Source organism: Pelecanus crispus, chromosome 3 (genome assembly GCF_030463565.1).
Source record: "Pelecanus crispus isolate bPelCri1 chromosome 3, bPelCri1.pri, whole genome shotgun sequence".
Classification (NCBI taxonomy): domain Eukaryota; kingdom Metazoa; phylum Chordata; class Aves; order Pelecaniformes; family Pelecanidae; genus Pelecanus; species Pelecanus crispus.
The window spans coordinates 12895533-12914723 of NC_134645.1; the positions used below are offsets into that span (position 1 = coordinate 12895533).

Consider the following 19191-nt stretch of genomic DNA (forward strand, 5'->3'; position numbering starts at 1 on the left):
AAAGACATGGGAGGAGGAGTGAAGCAGCATACACCTTCACACCCAACTTTCCTATTGGCCGAGGGGACCGAACTTGTCCCTTGTGAAGCTCTGACGCAGTAGCGTTGTCTCACAAAGGGAGTTTGTTACCCGGTGTGCGATAAACCAATTGAGTCGAGCAGTCGAGAATCCAATCCACCGAGTCGAGATATCCAGTTTATTTCATTTCTGTGCAGAGATGGGTGCTAGGTGGCAATTCCACAAAGCTAGCACACCCTTACAGTAATAGTTTAACATATGTATACTTATGTTGCTACATATCACTCCTTTCTATTTGCTTATCGTACCATCGTGGGTTCTTAGTCTCTTCTCCTTGACTGAAAGACACAATGTTGCATAAGGGTCTTCACGTGGAGGCAAGAATATTTTGGCACAGAGGTGTGTTTTTTTCCATGCAAATGAGCGTAGTTCATTTAAAGTTCATATACTCTTTCAGTTTGCGTCCAATTCCATGCTCTGCTGCCCAGGTATTTCTTTGTGAGTGATAACTTTCTGCTTTATCTAACATTTTGTCCTTGGGTAAATATCATTCGCTACTAGCTGACCGCGACATTATGTTGCTTGAGACATCAGTTCCCCACTTTGAGACTACGAGGCTTTCTAAGAGCTTCCTAAGTCTCCCTATGTACCCGTGCTAACATAATGGACTGTCCTCTAGTTAATTGTAACAGCATTCTCTTTAAACAATTCACAGCAATACAAATAATGAGCAGTGTTCTTATTACAACAGTTAAGAGTGTGAAATGAGCTCTCTAACCATCCGGTTAATGAGTATCCCAGTCCGTTCAGGATTTTGTTTAACCAGCCTCCTTCTAACCCTGCTCTTAGTTCCCTGCTTGCTTTGGCTACTCCTTTGATATCATCTAGTTGATGGTCCAAATCTTTAGTTACATTTGGAATGTGGACACCACACCTACCGTTTAAAAGATTCAGGTATCCACCACACTCCATGTTCGTGCAATAATAATAAATCCAGAGGCAAACGGTTCTGCAGTGTCATTTTAGAGGTGGCTTGTAACTGGAGGTTTAAATCTGACAGACCAGTCCGAGTTGCATTCGCTAATGCTTCCATCTGCAAGGTTAAATTCTGAATGGCTAATCTATTCTGAAACCTGAGGAGTCAATACAGGTCCAAATATCCACGCTACCTTGGTTCCAGTACTTGGGTGTTGCCAATTGTCCTCGACTGATCTTTTGATTCTCCCCCAAATTCCTCAGCTTAATGGAGATTTTCTCCATAAGGGACAAAGTTAGCAGTCCTACGGTCCAGTATTTATTCTCATCTGAAAGGGGGAGATGAGTTACCCACTCCCCATCACTGCTTATCCATACCGTATATCCTAAGGCCGGGACTGTCATCTGGGTACGATCTAGGCCGCTCCAAGGGTCATTATTAGTCAGATGCGACCAGGTATCATTTAATGGAGTTACATAATTCCTGCATATGCATCCTAACCTTAGGGCCATAGCAACCGGATACACTCGCTGCACTTGTGGTTCTGAGCTATTACAGTTAAAGATTCTAGTACAATTCCAGTTTGACTTTGTTTTTCCAGAGGCAGTTCTTGACCTATCGAGATTGGGATAAGTTAACTGCACTTGCAAGGGTTCATCAGGAATACCTTCATTTCCTTCCCAAACAAAACACCAATCTGTCGGTTGGTTATATTCCCGGCACTTCCCAAAGCTGGGGTATCTGACAGCCCCACGGCCTATTACTACACTGATCTCCTGACGGTCTATATATTACTTCTTTAGCCCACGGAGTTTCAGCTTTGCTGATATTACAGTTTTCCACCGTACCACCTTTCGGAGTCCATTTGAGGGCATTATTTTCCTTCCTTATTGTACCATGTGGTGGACCCATTAAGTTCCCTTCTCCACATGTCTTCCCCTGTTTTAGTTAGGTTTGTCGTTAGTACCCCCCCCATGAAATGGGATTCTCTGCGGACTTAGGAGTAGGTAAACACGCAGTCACTGAAGTCCAGTTTTGAAGTTTACCAAAGTCTCGGACCAACTTCAGAATAAGATTTGTGTTACTGCAATTAATGTAGGAGTACATGATGAAAACTTTCACCACACACATTCTGCTTTCCACTTGGCAAAGGATCGAAGGCTCTACGTGAATATATATATATATTTTTTTTTTTTTTTACAATCAAGTTCAAAATCCCTTTGGGACGCAAAAACAGTTTATGTGTTCTTGAAAATTCTTATCTTAGTTTCTCCTGTCTTCTCAGAGCTCCATTGTTCCGTCGGCGCTTTTTGGCTTTTTTAACCCAGGTACGATGAACCCAGGAGTCAATGCCTCTTTCTTTGATAGCCGTGTGGGTAATTAGCAAAACCAGGTAAAGTCCCTTCTATCGTTCCTTTAAAGGTTCATCCTTCCACGTTTGGATATGGACTTTGTCTCTGAGCATAAGGCAACAAGCTGGAGTGTCTAAGGGTATTGGCGCCCTTTCAGTTAAATACCCGTGAAGGGAAGACAAAGCCTGTTCCAAAGATAACAGGTAACGGGATAACAATTGGTTTCCCGTAATACGCGTTTGATCACCTTTCCCAGTTAAACTATTTATGGGATACTGTTTCCCATACAGAACCTCAAAAGGACTAACTCCTTCGCTAGCTCGGGGAGTGACTCGAATTCTTAGCAATGCTATTGGTAGCACATCTGTCCACGTCGTTTGAGTTTCCTGACAAAGTTTTGAAAACTGTCTTTTCAGAGTCTTATTCATTCATTGGACCTTGCCACTTGATTGTGGTCTCCAAGGAGCATGTAGGTCCCATGTCATTTGTAAAAACTTTGCACCTTCCTGAGCTATTTGAGCTGTAAAGTGTGGCCCATTTTCAGCGGACATTCCTTCAGGTACCCCAAATCTAGGAATTATCTCCTTTAACAATATCCTTACTACTTCTCTAGCCTTATTGGTACAACACGGGAAAGCTTCAGGCCATCCTGAAAGGGTGTCTGGTAACACCAACAGCTAGCTATACTGATTGCTTTTTGGCAGTTCAGAAAAAACAATTTGCCAGTATTCCCCAGGCATGTGGCCCTTCCTGACCTCTCCAGGAGGAGATCTTTTCTGTAGTTTGGGGTTATTCTTACAACAACATAGTTATCGGGCACTGCTTCACAACAAAGTTTGCAAAAGTTTGCATCTTCGGTCCTACAGCGTATCTTTTGATACTTGTGACCAGAGCATCCGCTCCCATATGGGATTCACTATGGGTCTTCTTCAGTATTTCTCCTACCACTGGGGTAGTAACCAATACTTGCCCATCTTTGGTTATCCACCATCCTTCCTTGACTTGGTACACTCTAAATACTTGGCAAGCTGATCCTCCTCCTTAGAATAGTTTGGAGGTTCCCACTGAACTTTTCTTGATGGGACCAATGCTTCAATTAGCGATGCCCTTTCCGCAACTCTTTTGGCTATTTCCTCTGCTTTTCCATTTCCTTTAATGATTCCCATTTGTCCTTTCTGATGAGCTTTGCCACACATGATTGCAACTTCTCTCGGTCCCAGAACAACTTGCAACAATTCTAAAATTTCCGGTCCATATTCAATAGGGGTTCCTTGAGAAGATAGCAACCCACGTTGTTTCCAAATAGCCCCATGCGTGTGGACCACTCCAAATGCGTATTTGGAGTCTGTATTTACTTACTTACTGTAAGTAGGTACTTACTGAAAGTAAGTACTGTACTTACAGTACTTATTTGCCTACTGTATTTATTTACTCTTCTATCTTTAGAGGTTTGGTTAAATCCAGCAAACCCAAAGCAGGAGCCCTCATCAATTCAGTTTTGATGGAGTCAAATCCTTTTCGGCACTCTGGTGTCCATTCTAAAATTTCTCCGGGTCCCTTCATAGATTCACATACCAGCCTGGCAATCAGACTAAAATTTGGTAACCGGAGTCTGCACCATCCAGCCATCCCCCAAAATCCTCGCAGCTCTTTCTTAGATTTGGGGGGGGCTACTAAAACACGACTGGAACCCGTACTGACCCCTGGGTGACAGCGCTAGTTACTGGTCTCTGACTAGACTGGCTGCCACTGAGCAGCGCCCTCGGGGCCCGGCCACTCAGCCCGTTTCAGTCCCGCTCACTGTCGGCTCATCCAGCCCACTCCCGTTCCAGTGACCAGAACTCCGTATTTAAAAAGGGGTTGCAAGATGGGCATATGCAAGCACACTGCTTTCAAAATCCCAAGACATAAACCTCCCACACTGGCTCTGTCCACCTATTGCCCCAAAACCTACAGAGAAGGAAACACCCCGTAAATTACATATGCAAGGCCAACAGCTGTTTTTACTTCTGGCTTTGGCTGTTCTGCCTGTTGGTTCCAAATGAGTATTATTTTTGCAGGGCCATCCCAAAAGCTGAACATGGATTAAAGTTCTTCCTTGAGGCACCTGTGGGCAGGTGGGCCAGCCGGTGGAGCTGTCTGAGTGTCTAGAAGGTCTCTCTGAGCACTTCCTGGCCAGAGGCAGCACTGGGAGGAGGGACAGGGTGGGCCGCTGGTGCCCTTTGTGCAGCTTGATCCCTGCTGGGGGCACTGCTTCCTGGATTCTCCTCCTCTCCTCTCCTCTCGCTGGCATTGCAGAAGTCAGATGCTGTGCTCCTCCTTCATCCAGGGTCGCAATGTGCCCCCGTCACCACCACAGCGCCCCGAGTGTTTGTCCAACGTGCATCTCTGGGGCGCTGAAACCCTCCTCCTCCTCCTCCCTGCTGAGGGGTCACAGTCTGATGTCCGCAAACTGACTGTGGCGATCGCAGCCCCGCCGTGGCGATCTGCTCCGCTCTCTCTGCCTCAGCTGAGTTTGCTCCCGAGCAGCCCTGGCTGCGGGAGCCCACTTGGAGCTGGTGGTGGAGGGCCCTGCAGCTGCATCACCCCTTGGGGCTCGGTCACGACGGGGAGACCTTGCTCTCCTCCTCCTCCCCCTGCACCTTGCTGAGCAGCTGTAGTCCGTGATCTCCACAAACCGGCTGCGGAGATCATAGGCACGCCGCAGGGATCTGCTCTGTTCTCTCTGCATCGGCAGGGTTTGCTCCCAAGCAGCATTGCATGTGGGAGCCGACTGGGAGATGCCGCTGGAGCGCCCTGGAGCTGCGTTCACCCTGGGAGCGCAGTCACGACTTGCCAGGCTAGTTCTCCTCCTCCTTCTCCCTGCTGAGGGGTCATAGTCCGTGGTGTCCACAAACCAGCTGCGGAGATCTTTTCCCCACTGCGGGGATCTGCTCCGGACCCTCTCCCGGGCACCCTTCCTCTGGCGGCGGGAGGAAGGGCTGAATCCCTGCTCCTCTTTGGTGGTGTCGTCGTCTTCTTGCACGCTGTGTGGCACACGGTCAACTGGCTGACAGCAGACCGGGCACGCATCTTTCCTTCCAGACACCAGCCTTCTACAGCCGCAGAAGAAGCGATGCAAGCAGAAGCCCACGCAGGAGGCGATGTTGAGCCTGCCTGTCCAGATGGAGCACGGCCAGCCTGCAGATGCCTGCCGTGCACCTGCCGAGGTTAGCTGGCTCGTGCTGGCTGTTGCAGAGGAGCTGCTGTCCTCTGGAGAGTCCTCCATGCCCACCGCCATGCCCTGCAAAGAGAGCTGTGCCAAGGTCCTGCCCTTTCCTCCTGAAAGGACCAGAACAGTGAGGAAACCCCAGAAGCTCTGTGAGGGGACAGCTAAGGGCCGCCCAAAGGCTCTCCTGGAGGGCTGCAAAGGCAGAAGGGGCCAAAGGCGCACAAATGGGATGGATCTAGGTGGCATGCTTTGAGAGGGAGCAGCGTTGCGGCTGTGTGACCGGGAAAAGAGAGCAATGCCCAGATCCCACAAAGAAATCCACTGTCCATCTGGTGCCCTGACCCGCCTCCCCAGAATTACCTTAGTCCTGTGAGGCAGACCCTGTGGTCCCACAGAAGCCGCCTGCTTGCTCTTGGCCCCCCACAGACTGAGGAAGAAACGGGCATATGATGGTGCCGGTGAGGAAGAAGCCCTTTCTCCAATTTTCAACTCAGGGCATCTGGAGGGGAAAAAAAAAAAAAAGGATCTCTGTTTAGGGCTCTTCTTGCAGCCTCCTCTGGGGCTCAGTCATTTTCTTGGAGCGGTTTCTACGACAGAGAGAAGACGTAACCAAGACTACAAATAGGAAATTCGATTGGGGTCTTCCCACCACGTCTGCCCCTGCCAGAGCAAGTCCTCGAGGGTCTTTATACCCGCTACGGCTTCCATTTCATAGAGTCAGAGAATCAGAGAATATTTTGGGTTGGAAGGGACCTTAGAGATCATCTAGTTCCATCCCCGCTGCCATGGGGAGGGATATCTTCCACTAGACCAGGTCGCTCAAAGCCTCATCCAACCTGGCCTTGAACACTTCCAGGGACGGGCCATCCACAACTTCTCTGGACAAGCCCTTCCAGTGTCTCACCACCCTCACAGTAAGGAATTTCTTCCTAATTTCTAATCTAAATCTTCCCTCTTTCAGTTTAAAACCGTTACCCCTCGTCCTATCACTACACTCCCTGATAAAGAGTCCCTCCCCATCTTTGCTGTAGGGCCCCTTGCTTGAAGTACTCTTCTCAACATTAGCCAGCTTCAGATAGCAGACAAGTAGCCGTTTACCCCCGGGGCAGCAGCCTAAAGCCCAGCAAGGGAAGATAAGGACTGACGTGGGGTAGTTCACGTTGGACAGCACTGAATGATGCAGGTACTAACTGTCTCCTATGACAGAAAGAGAAACACTCCAGAGGATGAGAAGAAACAAGCAAAGCCAGGAAAAGGAAACATATTCTGAACAGTTTTTTTAATACTTGTTATGACCTGACGTAAAAGAGTAAATAGGCTTGCTGCCCGAGAACTCTGTCGATGCCACAACCATCCACAGCCATGTCGTTCATCTTGTACCACAGTCCGTTGCTGGCCTGCAAAGAAAGGCATCGATACCTGGAGGTGAACTGCATGGTTTCTCCACAAAAACACAGGCAGAAAACTACAGGACCAAGAGTACACCAAAACAAATCCAATCCAGCCCCTGAAGAGACCTTCTCCCCCAAAGCCGTGGCTGCCAGTAACACTGCCGTGAAAGTTTCTCTTCCCCAGCACACATATTTCCCCTGCTAGGAAGGAAGTTGCTCTTTACCTTTGTGTAGCAGAAATAGTGTCCTGCATGGCAGCTGTCACCGCTGTGTACCAGGACAGCATATAAGGCGTAGAGGAGCGGTTCTCCAGCTGTCCGAGACATGTATGGCCGAAGATCCAAGTATTCAGGATACTCCACAACCTACGGAGAGACCCAGAGGGCTCAGAAATGATCCTGAAATAGCCTTCCAAGACTGAAGGCTAGCGGTGTGTAAATACATCTTTTTGGCTCATGAACACTTGTTTTCCCTTAAAGCAACATCCATGGTTTGGGGGGCAGGAAACTGTTCGCGGTCCAAACAGCTCTGTCGGAGCAGAGCATGTGCTTGTCTTCCCGCGGGAACTCTCGTCTCCCCAGAAGGGAACACAAAAATCCCAACACGAACAACCGGTGAAAGAGCGTACTGCTTTGGAAATCTCCTGCTCCGGGAAGAGAAAGTTGCGCTCCAGTTGCGTACACACCTTGCTGATCTTCCTGCCAGTGAAATCTTGAAACCTTTTCAGACACACCGTCAGAACCTTGGGCGCGTGATGGACCGTAAAGCTCTTGGAGGCAGCAACCATCTTGTCACACCTTGTAACCAAGCACAGAGATGAGTGCTGAAATGCACCTCTCTTGCCCCAAGAAGGCCAGACAAGCTTTCCCTTCTCACACATCCTTATGCTATTTTAAGTCTATTCAGTACCAGAAGGCCGTATTAAACAAAAGCTGCATCTCATTATTGTGCATCTAACCTACGTGAAAAGATGACTTATGCCGCATGACATGCGGCACCTTCACGCAGCACCTAGTATTAGTATGTCGTTAGTAATCCTCTTACTTGCTACATTTAAAGCAGTTTTCGCCATCCAGCTGCTCGGGTCTCACAAAGTCCTCCAGAGCTGCGGTGACAGATGAGGCCGCCTGGATGAGCGAGAAAGGATAGCCCTGAGCTCAGGGCATCACCCTCGCCCAGACACTTACTAGGAGTTGACAGGAAGACCCAGGTAGCTGAGGCTGAGGAGACCCACCCTGAAACCCGCAAGCAGTGTCCAGAAGGAGGCACAAAGAGGGTATTATGCTGAACACTTCCCTCAATTCCCAGGGATTCCCGGCGCTATCAGGAGCTACCTCTCTGTGGCACCGCACAGTTCAGCTACCAATGCTGTGCAGGGTCATCAATAATGAAGACACCACAACCCATCAGCCTGGGAGCCAGACGGGTGTTGAGGAGGGCAAAAGGAAGACGGATGAGAGTACGTCAAGGGTGCAGAGAGGATAATTTGTACTTGTCCAGCTTAAAGCCAGCACCTACATGCAGACCGCTGCCACGGCCTCCCCAGAAGGACACAGGCCATTCCATTCCACTGCCCACCCGCCACCAAGCTCTCTTATGTTTGCACTCTACGTTTTTAAGCCAAATGCCTCGATTCTGGAAAGCTACAGGGGTCTTGGGACGTTTGAAGCACAATTACAAACCCTCTTACTTTTATATCCAAAGGGACATCCAGGAAGGCCTCATAGGAATCGGACACTGCTCTGCAGCTCAAGCACGTGACTGGAAGGCAAATCAAAATGCTCAGCGACAGGGGAAGTTGACTGACTCTGCCCGTTTCTGTCCTTCAGGCCTACTACGCCAGTCACACCATCAGCCGTTTATCACGGGCAGACGGGAGGGCACAGACAATTCCAGGGAGAGCAACAGTTGTGGGAAAGTACCTCTGGATCTCAGAAAGCCCCCAAATATTTGATGGACGATGGTAGTTGCTTGAGAAGAGACGTCCAAGCTAGAAAGAAATGGTAAGGCAGAGAGTTATCTCCTCCAAGAGTTTTGCTTTGTCTGAAAGCCCTGGGCGTAGGTTCTCCTCGATGGGAGTACCTCAAGGAGTGCAAAGGGCTCGGGAACACTGAAAAGGTAATCGGCTTGTGCTTACTCGCTGCTTCCACTCAGACAGGCTCTCTGCATGGCATCGACAGTATAGCGTAAGAACTCGTGGGCGTCTTCCTGCATGCCAAGCTGGAAATGTTCTCCTATTCCTACAAAAGAAGAAGTTAGTAGATCTCTCCTACAAGAAGGCAAGAAAACCTGTAGGGGCACCTGAAATGACTTACGTGTGAGGACACTGATGACACCGCTAGGCCGGATGGCACAGACTGAGGAACGCAGGACCTCGTTAACGTGCGCTTCCATTACGCACATCATGCAGAAGCCTTGCTGATGACCTGAAGCGGGAGGAGGGAGGGAAGCAAGCTCCTCGGGTTAGCAAAATATCCACAGCGATGGGAAACGTAATGGAGATCTTGAAGTTCTAAGAACAGTCTCCACTCCTCCTCTCCCAAGGTGCCAATGTCCCAACAAGCCCCGGACATTATTTTAGTGCCTAGAAAACTTTCTTCAGAGGGATGCTAAACTGACAAAAGTTTTCTGTGCAATAAGCAAAGAGAGCTTAACTTGTCGGAATAGGGACTGAGACCTGGGGCTAGAAAGAGGTGCCTTTCTGAAGATCAACACACCTAGACACGAGGGGCGGCTTCTAGGCTTGAGTGTTCAAAGAACACCACCTCGGGGGGTTGACAAAGAAGGGCTGCTTTTCTGGTAGATCAAATTCCAGATTCTGGGAATCCTTGCAAAGTGTCCCACAGATTTACAAGGAGTTGTTCATAAAAGTTCTCACATGACTGGCTGTGCTCACGAGAGAGCAGGTAGTTGGCCAGAGGGGGTGTGTACGTCAGGCACTGCAGGACGGAGTTGAGGAAGCACGTATTGCCCAGGTTGTAGAGTCCCGCTCCAGCTCTCTGTCTGTGCTGCCAGTCCAGGCAAATCTTCTCCGGAGGAAAGAGGACCCTTTGTGGCGGAGCCATTCCCTCGGCGACGACTGCAGGGCAATGACATTTGCAAAGAGATGACACGACATTGTTGCACAAAAGCATGTCTTGGGCAAGCACCTAGCACAGAAGGTAACCCTACTGATGTCAGGATCTTTCTACGGGCAATGTCGTCTTTCAGAGTCTCGTACATAGTGGCAGAGGAGTGACAAAACGCGTTTTCATGTGTCTAATGGAAAACAGCTGGGTAAGTCTGGCTGCTATCAGGAAACGCCCCAGAATTCACGCTAGGCTGTCAGCACATCAACATTCAGGGATGGAGCACCAGCCACGTCCGTTGCCTTTGGGGAGTCACAAAGTCCAAGCCTGCTGATGAAGCCGTTACTCACAGGAGTCGTTCCCCATTGCGGCCATCGCTCCTCTCAGGAACACAGGGGAAAGCTTCGGATGACAAAGGATCTCAGGACACGCTCCAGAAAGAGATCAGCGCCAATGCCGTCCCCTGATTGCAAAGAAATAATCGCAGCTCAACAAAATGATTAAAAAACCCAAACCCAAACCCAAACGCAGCCCGCAGAACAGCAGCCGCCATCGAAAGAGTTTCAGTGGTACGTGGAACTGCTGCGGAGCCTGCAGGCCGACGGCCCTGCTGTCCCTGTCACAGGACTCCAATTGACAGCAATTACCAAGGCCCTTTTGAAAGACTGCATTGCGTGTCACCTTCTCTGAAGAGCACCTGCGGCTCACCTGTGGCTAGCGTTAGCAGCAGAGCCCTCTGGCTCTCCAGCCCACACTTGCCCACCTTGTATGCAGGACCGACCGGCTTCCGGCCGCTACTTTAGCGGCTGCCTTTGCCATGCTCCGTTTCTGCCTGCCTTCCTACCGCATCAGTCAGGGTGGGAAAACTGCTTGTCATTCTTGGCTGAGCCCAGTGCCTCAGACTACACTGCCACCCCCCTACTTACCTATCCTAGGGTATGGTAGAGAAATAAGTATCAGCACAAAGGAACTCTACCCGCAGCGCATATCCGGCCAGCCTGTAAAGGTGTAATAGCTCAGCCTAGAGCTCGGAAGGTATAGACCAGCCGATACTTTTGTCCCGTATCTCTACGACCTGTCCTGAAAGCCAAAGTGTAATTACCTTTGCAAGAGGAGGGAAGCTGAGAAGAAGTGGGCGATTTATCCAGACGATAAATGGCTGGAAAAGAGTAGTCACGCAAGTAGCAATGGAATGAGCCAAGTTATCCCGAAGGCCAGCTCGGCCCAACTAGCTTTCCCTGGCCCGCTTTTCAGGATGGCAAGCCCTGGCCAGGTGAGCTCATAATCACCGGGCGGGTGTCGCATCACTGCCCCTTTGTGACACGGGGCCGCACGGGGACGTGCCCCCTCGAGGCCGTGGAGCCACGCATCCAACACATCCCGGGCGCCTGCCGCAGCCAGCAGCCGCTGGGCTTCCCCACGCGCTGCCAGCGAAGGGCTGTTTGCCTGCCGGCAGAGCTCCTGCCTCTTCCTGGGGCCGCGCCAGCCAGATGAATCAAAATCTGCTCAGGGCTGCAAGCGTGCCTGTTCACAGCTTTGGCTGGCACGTTCGGGCGGCTGAGGGCTTCTTTTCCACTCTTCTCAGGTGCAGGGCTGTGTCCGTGAGACTCGAGTGGAGCAAAGCACCCGGTCTCTTACAGGTTCATTTCCAATGAACTTTATCTGCTCCCCCCAAGACACAGCCACGGGCTGACTCTGAACTAGCACTACCAAAGAAGTTACTTTTGCCCCTGCTCCACTCGGGGAGCCTTTTTTCTTTTTAGATTTCGCTTGAGGCATCTAGTTTCTCTGCTGCCTTGCTCGGGTTCCTGGTTTTCATCATGTCCCTCTCGGGACAGCTCAGTTTCTCCCCTCTCTTGCTTGCGGAGGCTCATTTTGCCCCTTCTCCACACAGGGTGCCTGGATTTACTCCGGCCCTGCTCAGGTGGCTCGTTACACCCCTGCCCAAATCTGGGGTGGCTCGCTTTGCTCATGCCCCGCTTGGGGCATTTAGTTTTGTCCCTGTCCTGCTCAGGGCATCTCATTTTGCCCCTGCCCCAGCCCCGCTCAGAGCAGACATTTTTGTCTGTGCCCAGCTGGGGGTCCCGGTTTGCCCCCGCCTTTCCCTGCTCCACAGTCCCTCTTGCCCTGGCCTCTCTCGTTGCCCTCCAGTCCGGCTTGGGCGTTTCTCCTGACTAGGCTGTGTCCCATCGGGGCAGGGCCCAAGGAGCTTGCACCGTGCTCCCCTCCCAGTCGCAACCCCATACCTGGCTTCTGTCTGTGGTGGCATCAGGGCTGTGGGGCTGGGGGCGATGGGTCGAACAGCCGCCTGGCCCTGGGGGCTCCTTGTCCTTCAGTTCATTCCCCGTTGAAAGGCAGCCCCTCCGCCAGCAGACAACTGCAGGCGGCTCTCTGCGCTTTCCGCAGGCACTGCTGACTGGGTCCTTGCAGGGCTATATGTGCAAAGTCACCTCACAGCCAAGCTCGCTTCAGGGTCAGGCCTCGGGAGCCAGCAGTGCCCGTTGCCTCCCAGGGAAGCAGAGGATCCTGCCAGCTGGATGTTGAGCAGGGTGTGCCTCTGCTGCCCGCTCCTCACTCACGCACACATCGCCTCCCGCTCCAGAGGCTTATTGCCTGGCGGCTCCTGTGGCGGCTCCCGCGTGGACTCGGGACCGGAGCTCGGGACGTGGCGGTGGCACCATGGCTGGTGGCAAAGCAGGAAAGCACAGTGGGAAGGCCAAGGCAAAGGCAGTGTCGCGCTCACAGAGAGCTGGGCTGCACTTCCCTGTGGGCAGGATCCACAGACACTTGAACACTCGCACCGCCAGCCTACGGGCAAGTGGGTGCCACCGCTGCCGTCTACAGCGCTGCCATCCTTGAGGACCTCACCGCCCAAGTGCTGGAGCTGGCAGGCAACACGTCAGAGGATCTCAAAGTCAAGCGGATCGCTCCTCGTCACTTGCAGCTGGCAATCCGCAGCAATGAAGAGTTGGATTCCCTGATCAAAGCCACCATCGCCGGTGGAGGTGCCATCCCCCACATCCACAAGTCCCCCATTGGAATGAAGGGACAATAAAAAACAGCATGGAGAGGGGAAAAAAAAAGCAGCCCCCTCCCTGCCATCATCGTACTCTACCTAGCACAGAAGAAATCTTGGGGATATGTGGAATTTTTTTTTTTTTAAGGAATAGTTCAAAGGAAGAGCACACACAATTGACTGTAGAGAGGAGGAAACATCGGTAGGGGCTTTAGATTCAAAGTTTGGCACAAAGTTGTACCTCGTCGGGCGGCACCCCTTGGTGTGGTGGTTGAGGGGCTCAGCTGCTCCCCTGGGTTTTATACAAAAATGGAACCGACCTCCTCCCAGCGCTGCCATGCTACCTGCACTCTGGAAAGGGCAGGGGAGATACCCTATGAATATCTGGGGGCAGCAGGGCAGTGCAGGATGGGGAGGAAGAGCCCAAGCAGTAGTTGAAGCTCCACCATGTTTCAAGGGAGATGGACAGAAGGATGGCGATTAATTGATTGATTGCTGGCTGGCAGGCACGCGTATCTTGAGCTCTGAAGGTGTTTTGAAAGAGCTGCTCCACACCTAGGCTATATGGCGCCACATCAGTCTGCGTGGCCTGTTCCACCACCACGTTGCTCATTCTCCCACCTCCCCGCTCCTCCTCCTCCTCCTCCTCCTCCTCCTGGGAAGTAGTTACTTTTTCATCCAGAACATTTTCAAGCGTCTCTCGATTCACTGCAGAACTGGAGGGAGCTGGATCGCTCACCTCAGAGCTTGTGGCGGTCAAACTCTCTTCAAATGCATCAGTCTCGTTAGCCGTGCCCTCGTTAAGAAGCAGCCCACTACCTGCCACCTCCTCCAGAGCTTGGTCCTCCGTGATGAGGCTGCCTGGCACCGTGGCACACAACGCTAACGCCTTCCCCTCCGAGTCATACGTGTACTCCGGGCACTGCTCATCTCTCACAGAGCTGTTCTGAGCCATCTCCACGCTCTGCAGCAGAGACTCCAGTTTCTTGTTTTCAACGCTTATGTCTAGGAAGTATTTCTGATTTTTTTTTTTGTCGTTCTCAGACAAGCTGTTCAATAGCCTGCTTCAGTTCTTGAATTTCCCTTCTTGCTTCCAAGAAGGCCAGCTCCACCTCCACACCATTACACTCTTCTACAATCCACTCTTCCTTCACGTGTCCCAGATGAGCTTTCAGCCCTTCTACTTCTGTTTCCCTGCAGCAAAATAAAAATATTGCGACACTGTTTCGTTACAGAGTCAACGTGAGGCTCCACCGCACTGGGATGGCTATGCTGCAGAGATGCTCCAAGAAGGAAGCACATTCCTCCGTGCACCATTTCCTGCCGCCTCCGGGACAGCTGGCGGAGACGTAAGCCGGCTGCCAAGACACGCCGGCTGACTGCTGACTGGAGTCACCGACCTCGCCACACAGCCAGCAGCCTCCGGGGCTGTGCTGTGATCCTGGACATTTTGAGGTGCAAGCGGGGGCCTCTAGGTTAGGGCCAGCCAGTACAGTGCTTAACGTCTCACCGACTGCCCGGCCCTGGAGGAGACGAGAAGCAGCTGCCTGCACGCATCCCCCGTGCTTGCCAGCAGCTCCTCACATACAGCCAGAGCCAACGCTGGCCTCAGACAGCAGGATGGCTCGGGGCTGCAGGCCCCTGGCTTGCTTTGCACCCACCCAGCCCAGCACGGAGCCAGAGGCTGCTGCCTTGACTTGCAAGCACGTGGGGAGAGGGGGCCCCTGCAAGACATCCAGCCCTCGCAGACGCAGAGGTCGGGCTATCCCAAGCTGGACCAAGGGCTCCCTGGGACTCTGCCTTGGGGCTCCTTACAAACACCCCTCTGGGCCTGCTTGGGTGGCGTCTGCTGGAGAGCCAGCTCTCAGAGAGCGGCTTTAGCAAGAGAGACGACACCTGCTGCTGTGTAATGCATGTTGTCGCTTCTTTGCTTAGCGTACCTACAAAGGGCTACTGTGAACAATTCAACACCTAAGCGACAAAAACACAAGCAGGCACCCTGGTTTGTGTAAGAGCTTTTCTTTCATTAGGGGAGAAGGATGACACTTGCAGTCATATTTCAGTGAGTGAGGTACAACAGGGGACTAAGGTCTTGCAGGTAGAAACTGGCTTATGTACAAAAGGTCTCAATGCTGAATCACACTGGGAAAATATTACCCTTTAAAAATATTCTATTGGGAAAGTTCAAAACAGGGGAAAGAGGCAGCCATATTCATAACTAAACTGCACGGTACGTATTCACTGAGCACGCCGTGAAACCTGAAGTACCTGAGAACAACCTGATCCGCCTGATCGTCTTTCAAATTTCTTAATGAAACCTTGATGCGGTCAAGAAATGAGTCAAAATGTTCTGGATTCCCACCCCTAAATGCTCCTGAATACATCTTTCCAACTCTGATTTCTCAAGTGAAATAGACCTTTCTTTACCTTTCCTTACCTCTCCTCTCAGATTCCTTCAGCTTTGTTTCCAAATGCTGTACTGGAACTTCCTTCTGCTGCAGAGCAGTCAAATACGGCTTGGCATTTTCTGGCTTAATGCTGCGATTCACCACAAGAAATGTATCTCCCCAATTGCCTGAAAAGGAAAAAAAAAAAAAACCAACAAAACAAACCCTCACTTAACATCACTCCTGCAGTTCTTCAGTCCTGGCAAAAAGAAAAACATCCCACAGACTGATACAAAGCTTGACGCCTTTGGGGCTCCTCAGTGTCTGCACAAGTGACTCCCTCTGGCAAATCAAAGTACTTGAGGAAACGCCTCATTTGTGGCTATCGCACAAAATTTACTATTTATGGTACTTGTCTTCAGTGCCATTACATCAAATGAGACATTTCACTTCAAACCCCGAGCCACCCCCTCACCCAAAACACGTGGTGTGCCCACGAGCAGGCAGCCGGGCCGCTGGCAAGGGCGCCCAGCTGCAGGACGGCCAGGTGAGGTAGCGTACGGACCGAGTTCAGCTCCACACGTGAGTTAGGAAGCTGAGCACCCTGAAACCTAGATTCATCCTAGCTAGCTTTAGGTGTGCACCTGACATGCTTGGCTGTTGAATTGCCCGAGAGAGACAGAGAGGGAGGGAGGGAAACAGCAGCAGCGTGGTGGCAATTTCTTCTCTGCAACATGTGTTGTGTGCGCTGGCAGGCATCTCTTTTCTTCCCTGTACAGGAAACTGCACAGGGAGGTGCCTAAGGCTGGGCAGGCTGAATTTTCACCCCAGTGTATTATAGTTGCTATACCACCCCACCCAGCTCTCTCCAAAGCAAAAGCACCCTTACACGAAAGAACCAGTGAATGCACAGGAGAACTGATGGCATGAAACCACAGGAAGGAGCCTGCCTCGGAGGGAAATGCAGCTACAAAGGGCGTTGACTAAAAGCAACCTTGACTTTTACAGTGCTGAAACAACATGGATGAATGAATACCATATGAAACAATAGGGATGGAGCACCCCGTTGACTGTCGAGCCACCAACATGAGGAGTCACACTGACGCCGAGGAGCAAGATGACCTGCTTGGCAACCCAGACAGCTGATGCCACGTTACAGTGCAGAGGAGGTCAGTCAGTGCCACTGAACACCGGGATGCTGAAATACACACTCGCCTCATCACTGGGCCGCTGTTGCTTCCTTTGCAGGAGCCCGAGTTGCTGCTGCTGGCTGAAGAAGCCCCATAATGCTGGCGGATGTCAGCAGGAACTCCGCTGGGTTTTGCACAGTCTTGACTAGGGGTCCTTTTCACGGGAAGCCCGTGGGCTGGCTCTGCGCTTGCAGGATAAGGATCCATTATTCCGACCACAAGGGCCTCGGCTGGAGGGAACCAACATGGTTAAAGCACATTGGATTAGCCTCATCACGCAACACATTGTGTGCCTTATTTTACACACAAAGCTGTCTAAACACTAAACCAGATAGGTAGCTGTGAGTGGCCGGGAAGACAGACAGTCCTGAAGTCATCAGCCACTGCACGTTCTTCAGGGATCTTCAGGGATCTCCTTTTATTTTGTTTTTTGTTTGTTTCTCCTTTGTAAGGAAGGAGATAAGTACCTAAGTGCAGAAGATTTGTGCCCGAGACCCTGAACCGCAGGTGGCCTGTGCCGCCAGCCCGGAGCTCAGCAGATCATTACTTAGGACAGATGGGATTCAGGCTTTTGCCTTCTACTTGCCCATGCCTCCTTTCTAACTTGCTGACTCCTTTCTTGGATCCTGCGTTTGCGCTGTGACCTCTGGGTGCTTGCTGCAGCCTGAGAGCCTTGTGAACAAAAGGAGATACCTGTCTTGAGAGGCCACAGCCCAACCACTAATTGCCTACGTCTCTACTAAGCCACATCGACAATAACTGTTCAGAAGGGCGTGGATCATAACATTTCTGACACAGAACTAAAAGGTCCCTTTTCTAGGCCACTTTAATTTAACGGGAACTTGTGGATTGGGGTTCAAAATTAGGAATGCTAATCAGTTTTACCTAACTTGTTAAGCCTCTTTTGCTCAAAATATTTACGTTCGGATTATATTCCAATATTATCTCTCGGAAGTTGTAGAGCACTTCTTTCTCTTCAGTGCCATTTAGTTAGCTTATGTCCTAAAAATACTTCACTCCTGCTGACTAACTAAATTCACGGTGCAACATGAGATACAGAATCGCCCTGTGCGACGCTAGGGCGCCTTGGGCAGCGGTCCTCAGAAAAAGGACAAACAGAGGGTGCCTAAGCTTATCAGGGATGAACGGAAGAGGAAAAGGCATCTAATGAGACCCACTTGACGATCCAAGCGCCATCTTCAAACACAAACTTTCTTCCACAACTGAGTGGCTAAGACTGACTTCCCTTTCTGTTAAAACTACAAAACAAAAAACCAAACGAGGCAATAAAAGAGACGGAGACTGTACTTGGCTTCAATAAGGGCTAACAGCAGAGTGGTCAGAGACCTGATGAGGAACGCAGGAGACCGGGCTAGGATTCATCTCAAGAGCTCAAGAACACCACCTTGCTGCTCGCTCTCTGCCTCTACAGAGGCTAAACTAGCTGCCCAATGGCTCAGGCGACCTCCATTTTCAACAGAATCCGAGTCCAGCAGTTTGTAAGCGTGCCAGATCCTGAGACATCGCCTGTATGGATCCTTCCCCTGGCCTACAGGCCCATGCTGGCCGCTCCCGTGGTTAGGACCGGAGCTCAAGCGCTCTGGAAGGTGCGCACACACAGGCCACTGGAAAGCTTTGCTCAGCACTACCAGACGATGCCTAGTTGAATTCAGCGGCAGAAAGACAAACAGGGGAGAGGCTACGGTTCTGCGCGCAAAGGGAGCGGAGGACAAAACAAAAGAGATCGGGGGCAATTCCGGAAGCAGCGACAGGCCATCTGGCAGACAAGCACCGCTACCTCTAGATCGGGGTCCCGCAGACCAGCCCGCCACCCACACTGCTCCATGAGCGCTATGCCAACGGCTCTTCCGATCTCCTGCAAGGGGGAAGAACAGTCACGGGCAGCACAAAGAACAGAATTGACAAAACTACAGATCACAGCCTTCACGGCACAGTCCTGGGAAAAGAAAGAGTCTCTCTCTATCCCTAGGACAACAACTCATACAAAGACCAGAAGACGTACAGCAGGGCACAGCGAGCGAGCGAGCGAGCGGCACAGCAGACACACCGCGGGACAAAATGACTATCGCTCAACCGGCGCGCGGGAGGCGAAAGTTCAAGCCCCGCCCAAGGTACAACAAAAGGTGTCATCGTTTCAGAATTGTATACCACACGCACAAAATATTTCCGATGGCTGTAAGCTAGATTACCTAAGAGAAAACCTGCGAGCGCACAACTACAACTCACAGTTTTAATGCTTTTATGGCATCTAGAAAGCTCTGTCTACCTTCAGAGTATGAGAGTTCAAAGACACAGCACAAATTTAAGCTAACATTCATGGCGGCAGGCTCACGTGCCCCACCTTCCCAAGGTACTAGCTTTAGCAGGGAAGCAAAAATCTAGTTAAACTACTGTTATCTTCAAGTAAGAGAAATCTACACAAACTGCAGCTACACGGGGTTTGGTGTTTTGGGTTTTTTTTTTTTTATTTTCCTCACAGTAGAAAGACACTATAGAGGAGAAGAGTGCTGGACGGAAAGGGCCCCTGGAGGTCTCTACGCCACCACTCTCTCCCAAGCACC

At 51.1% G+C, this 19191-nt stretch overlaps 1 protein-coding gene and 2 pseudogenes across 1 annotated transcript; 1 reads left to right on the forward strand and 2 right to left on the reverse strand.

The window, feature by feature from the left end:
• Window positions 1-4777: 4777 nt before the first annotated feature.
• On the reverse strand, window positions 4778-10382 carry LOC142593181 (ubiquitin carboxyl-terminal hydrolase 42-like). Its single transcript, XM_075706848.1, has 12 exons — window positions 10367-10382; window positions 9827-10027; window positions 9264-9374; window positions 9086-9188; window positions 8871-8938; window positions 8639-8709; window positions 7993-8075; window positions 7634-7745; window positions 7173-7313; window positions 6854-6954; window positions 5918-6056; window positions 4778-5749 (listed from the first exon to the last, which is right to left on the reverse strand). The coding sequence occupies exons 1-12, from the start codon at window positions 10380-10382 to the stop codon at window positions 4778-4780; spliced, it is 2118 nt and encodes a 705-aa protein (XP_075562963.1).
• Window positions 10383-12695: 2313 nt separating this feature from the next.
• Window positions 12696-13071, forward strand: LOC142593300 (histone H2A.V pseudogene; annotated as a pseudogene).
• A 301-nt stretch (window positions 13072-13372) lies between these two features.
• Window positions 13373-16856, reverse strand: LOC142593182 (syntabulin-like; annotated as a pseudogene).
• Between the last annotated feature and the right edge of the window lie 2335 nt (window positions 16857-19191).

What these genes read in the sequence shown, in the direction of transcription:
- LOC142593181 (XM_075706848.1), bottom strand. An exon ending in TCGTGAGCACAGCCAGTCAT is followed by an intron (nt 9,375 to 9,826) that starts GTGAGAACTTTT and finishes CTCCCGCTTCAG; the next exon opens with GTCATCAGCAAGGCTTCTGC. An exon ending in TATTTACTCTTTTACGTCAG is followed by an intron (nt 6,057 to 6,853) that starts GTCATAACAAGT and finishes TTTCCCCTCCAG; the next exon opens with ATGCCCTGAGTTGAAAATTG.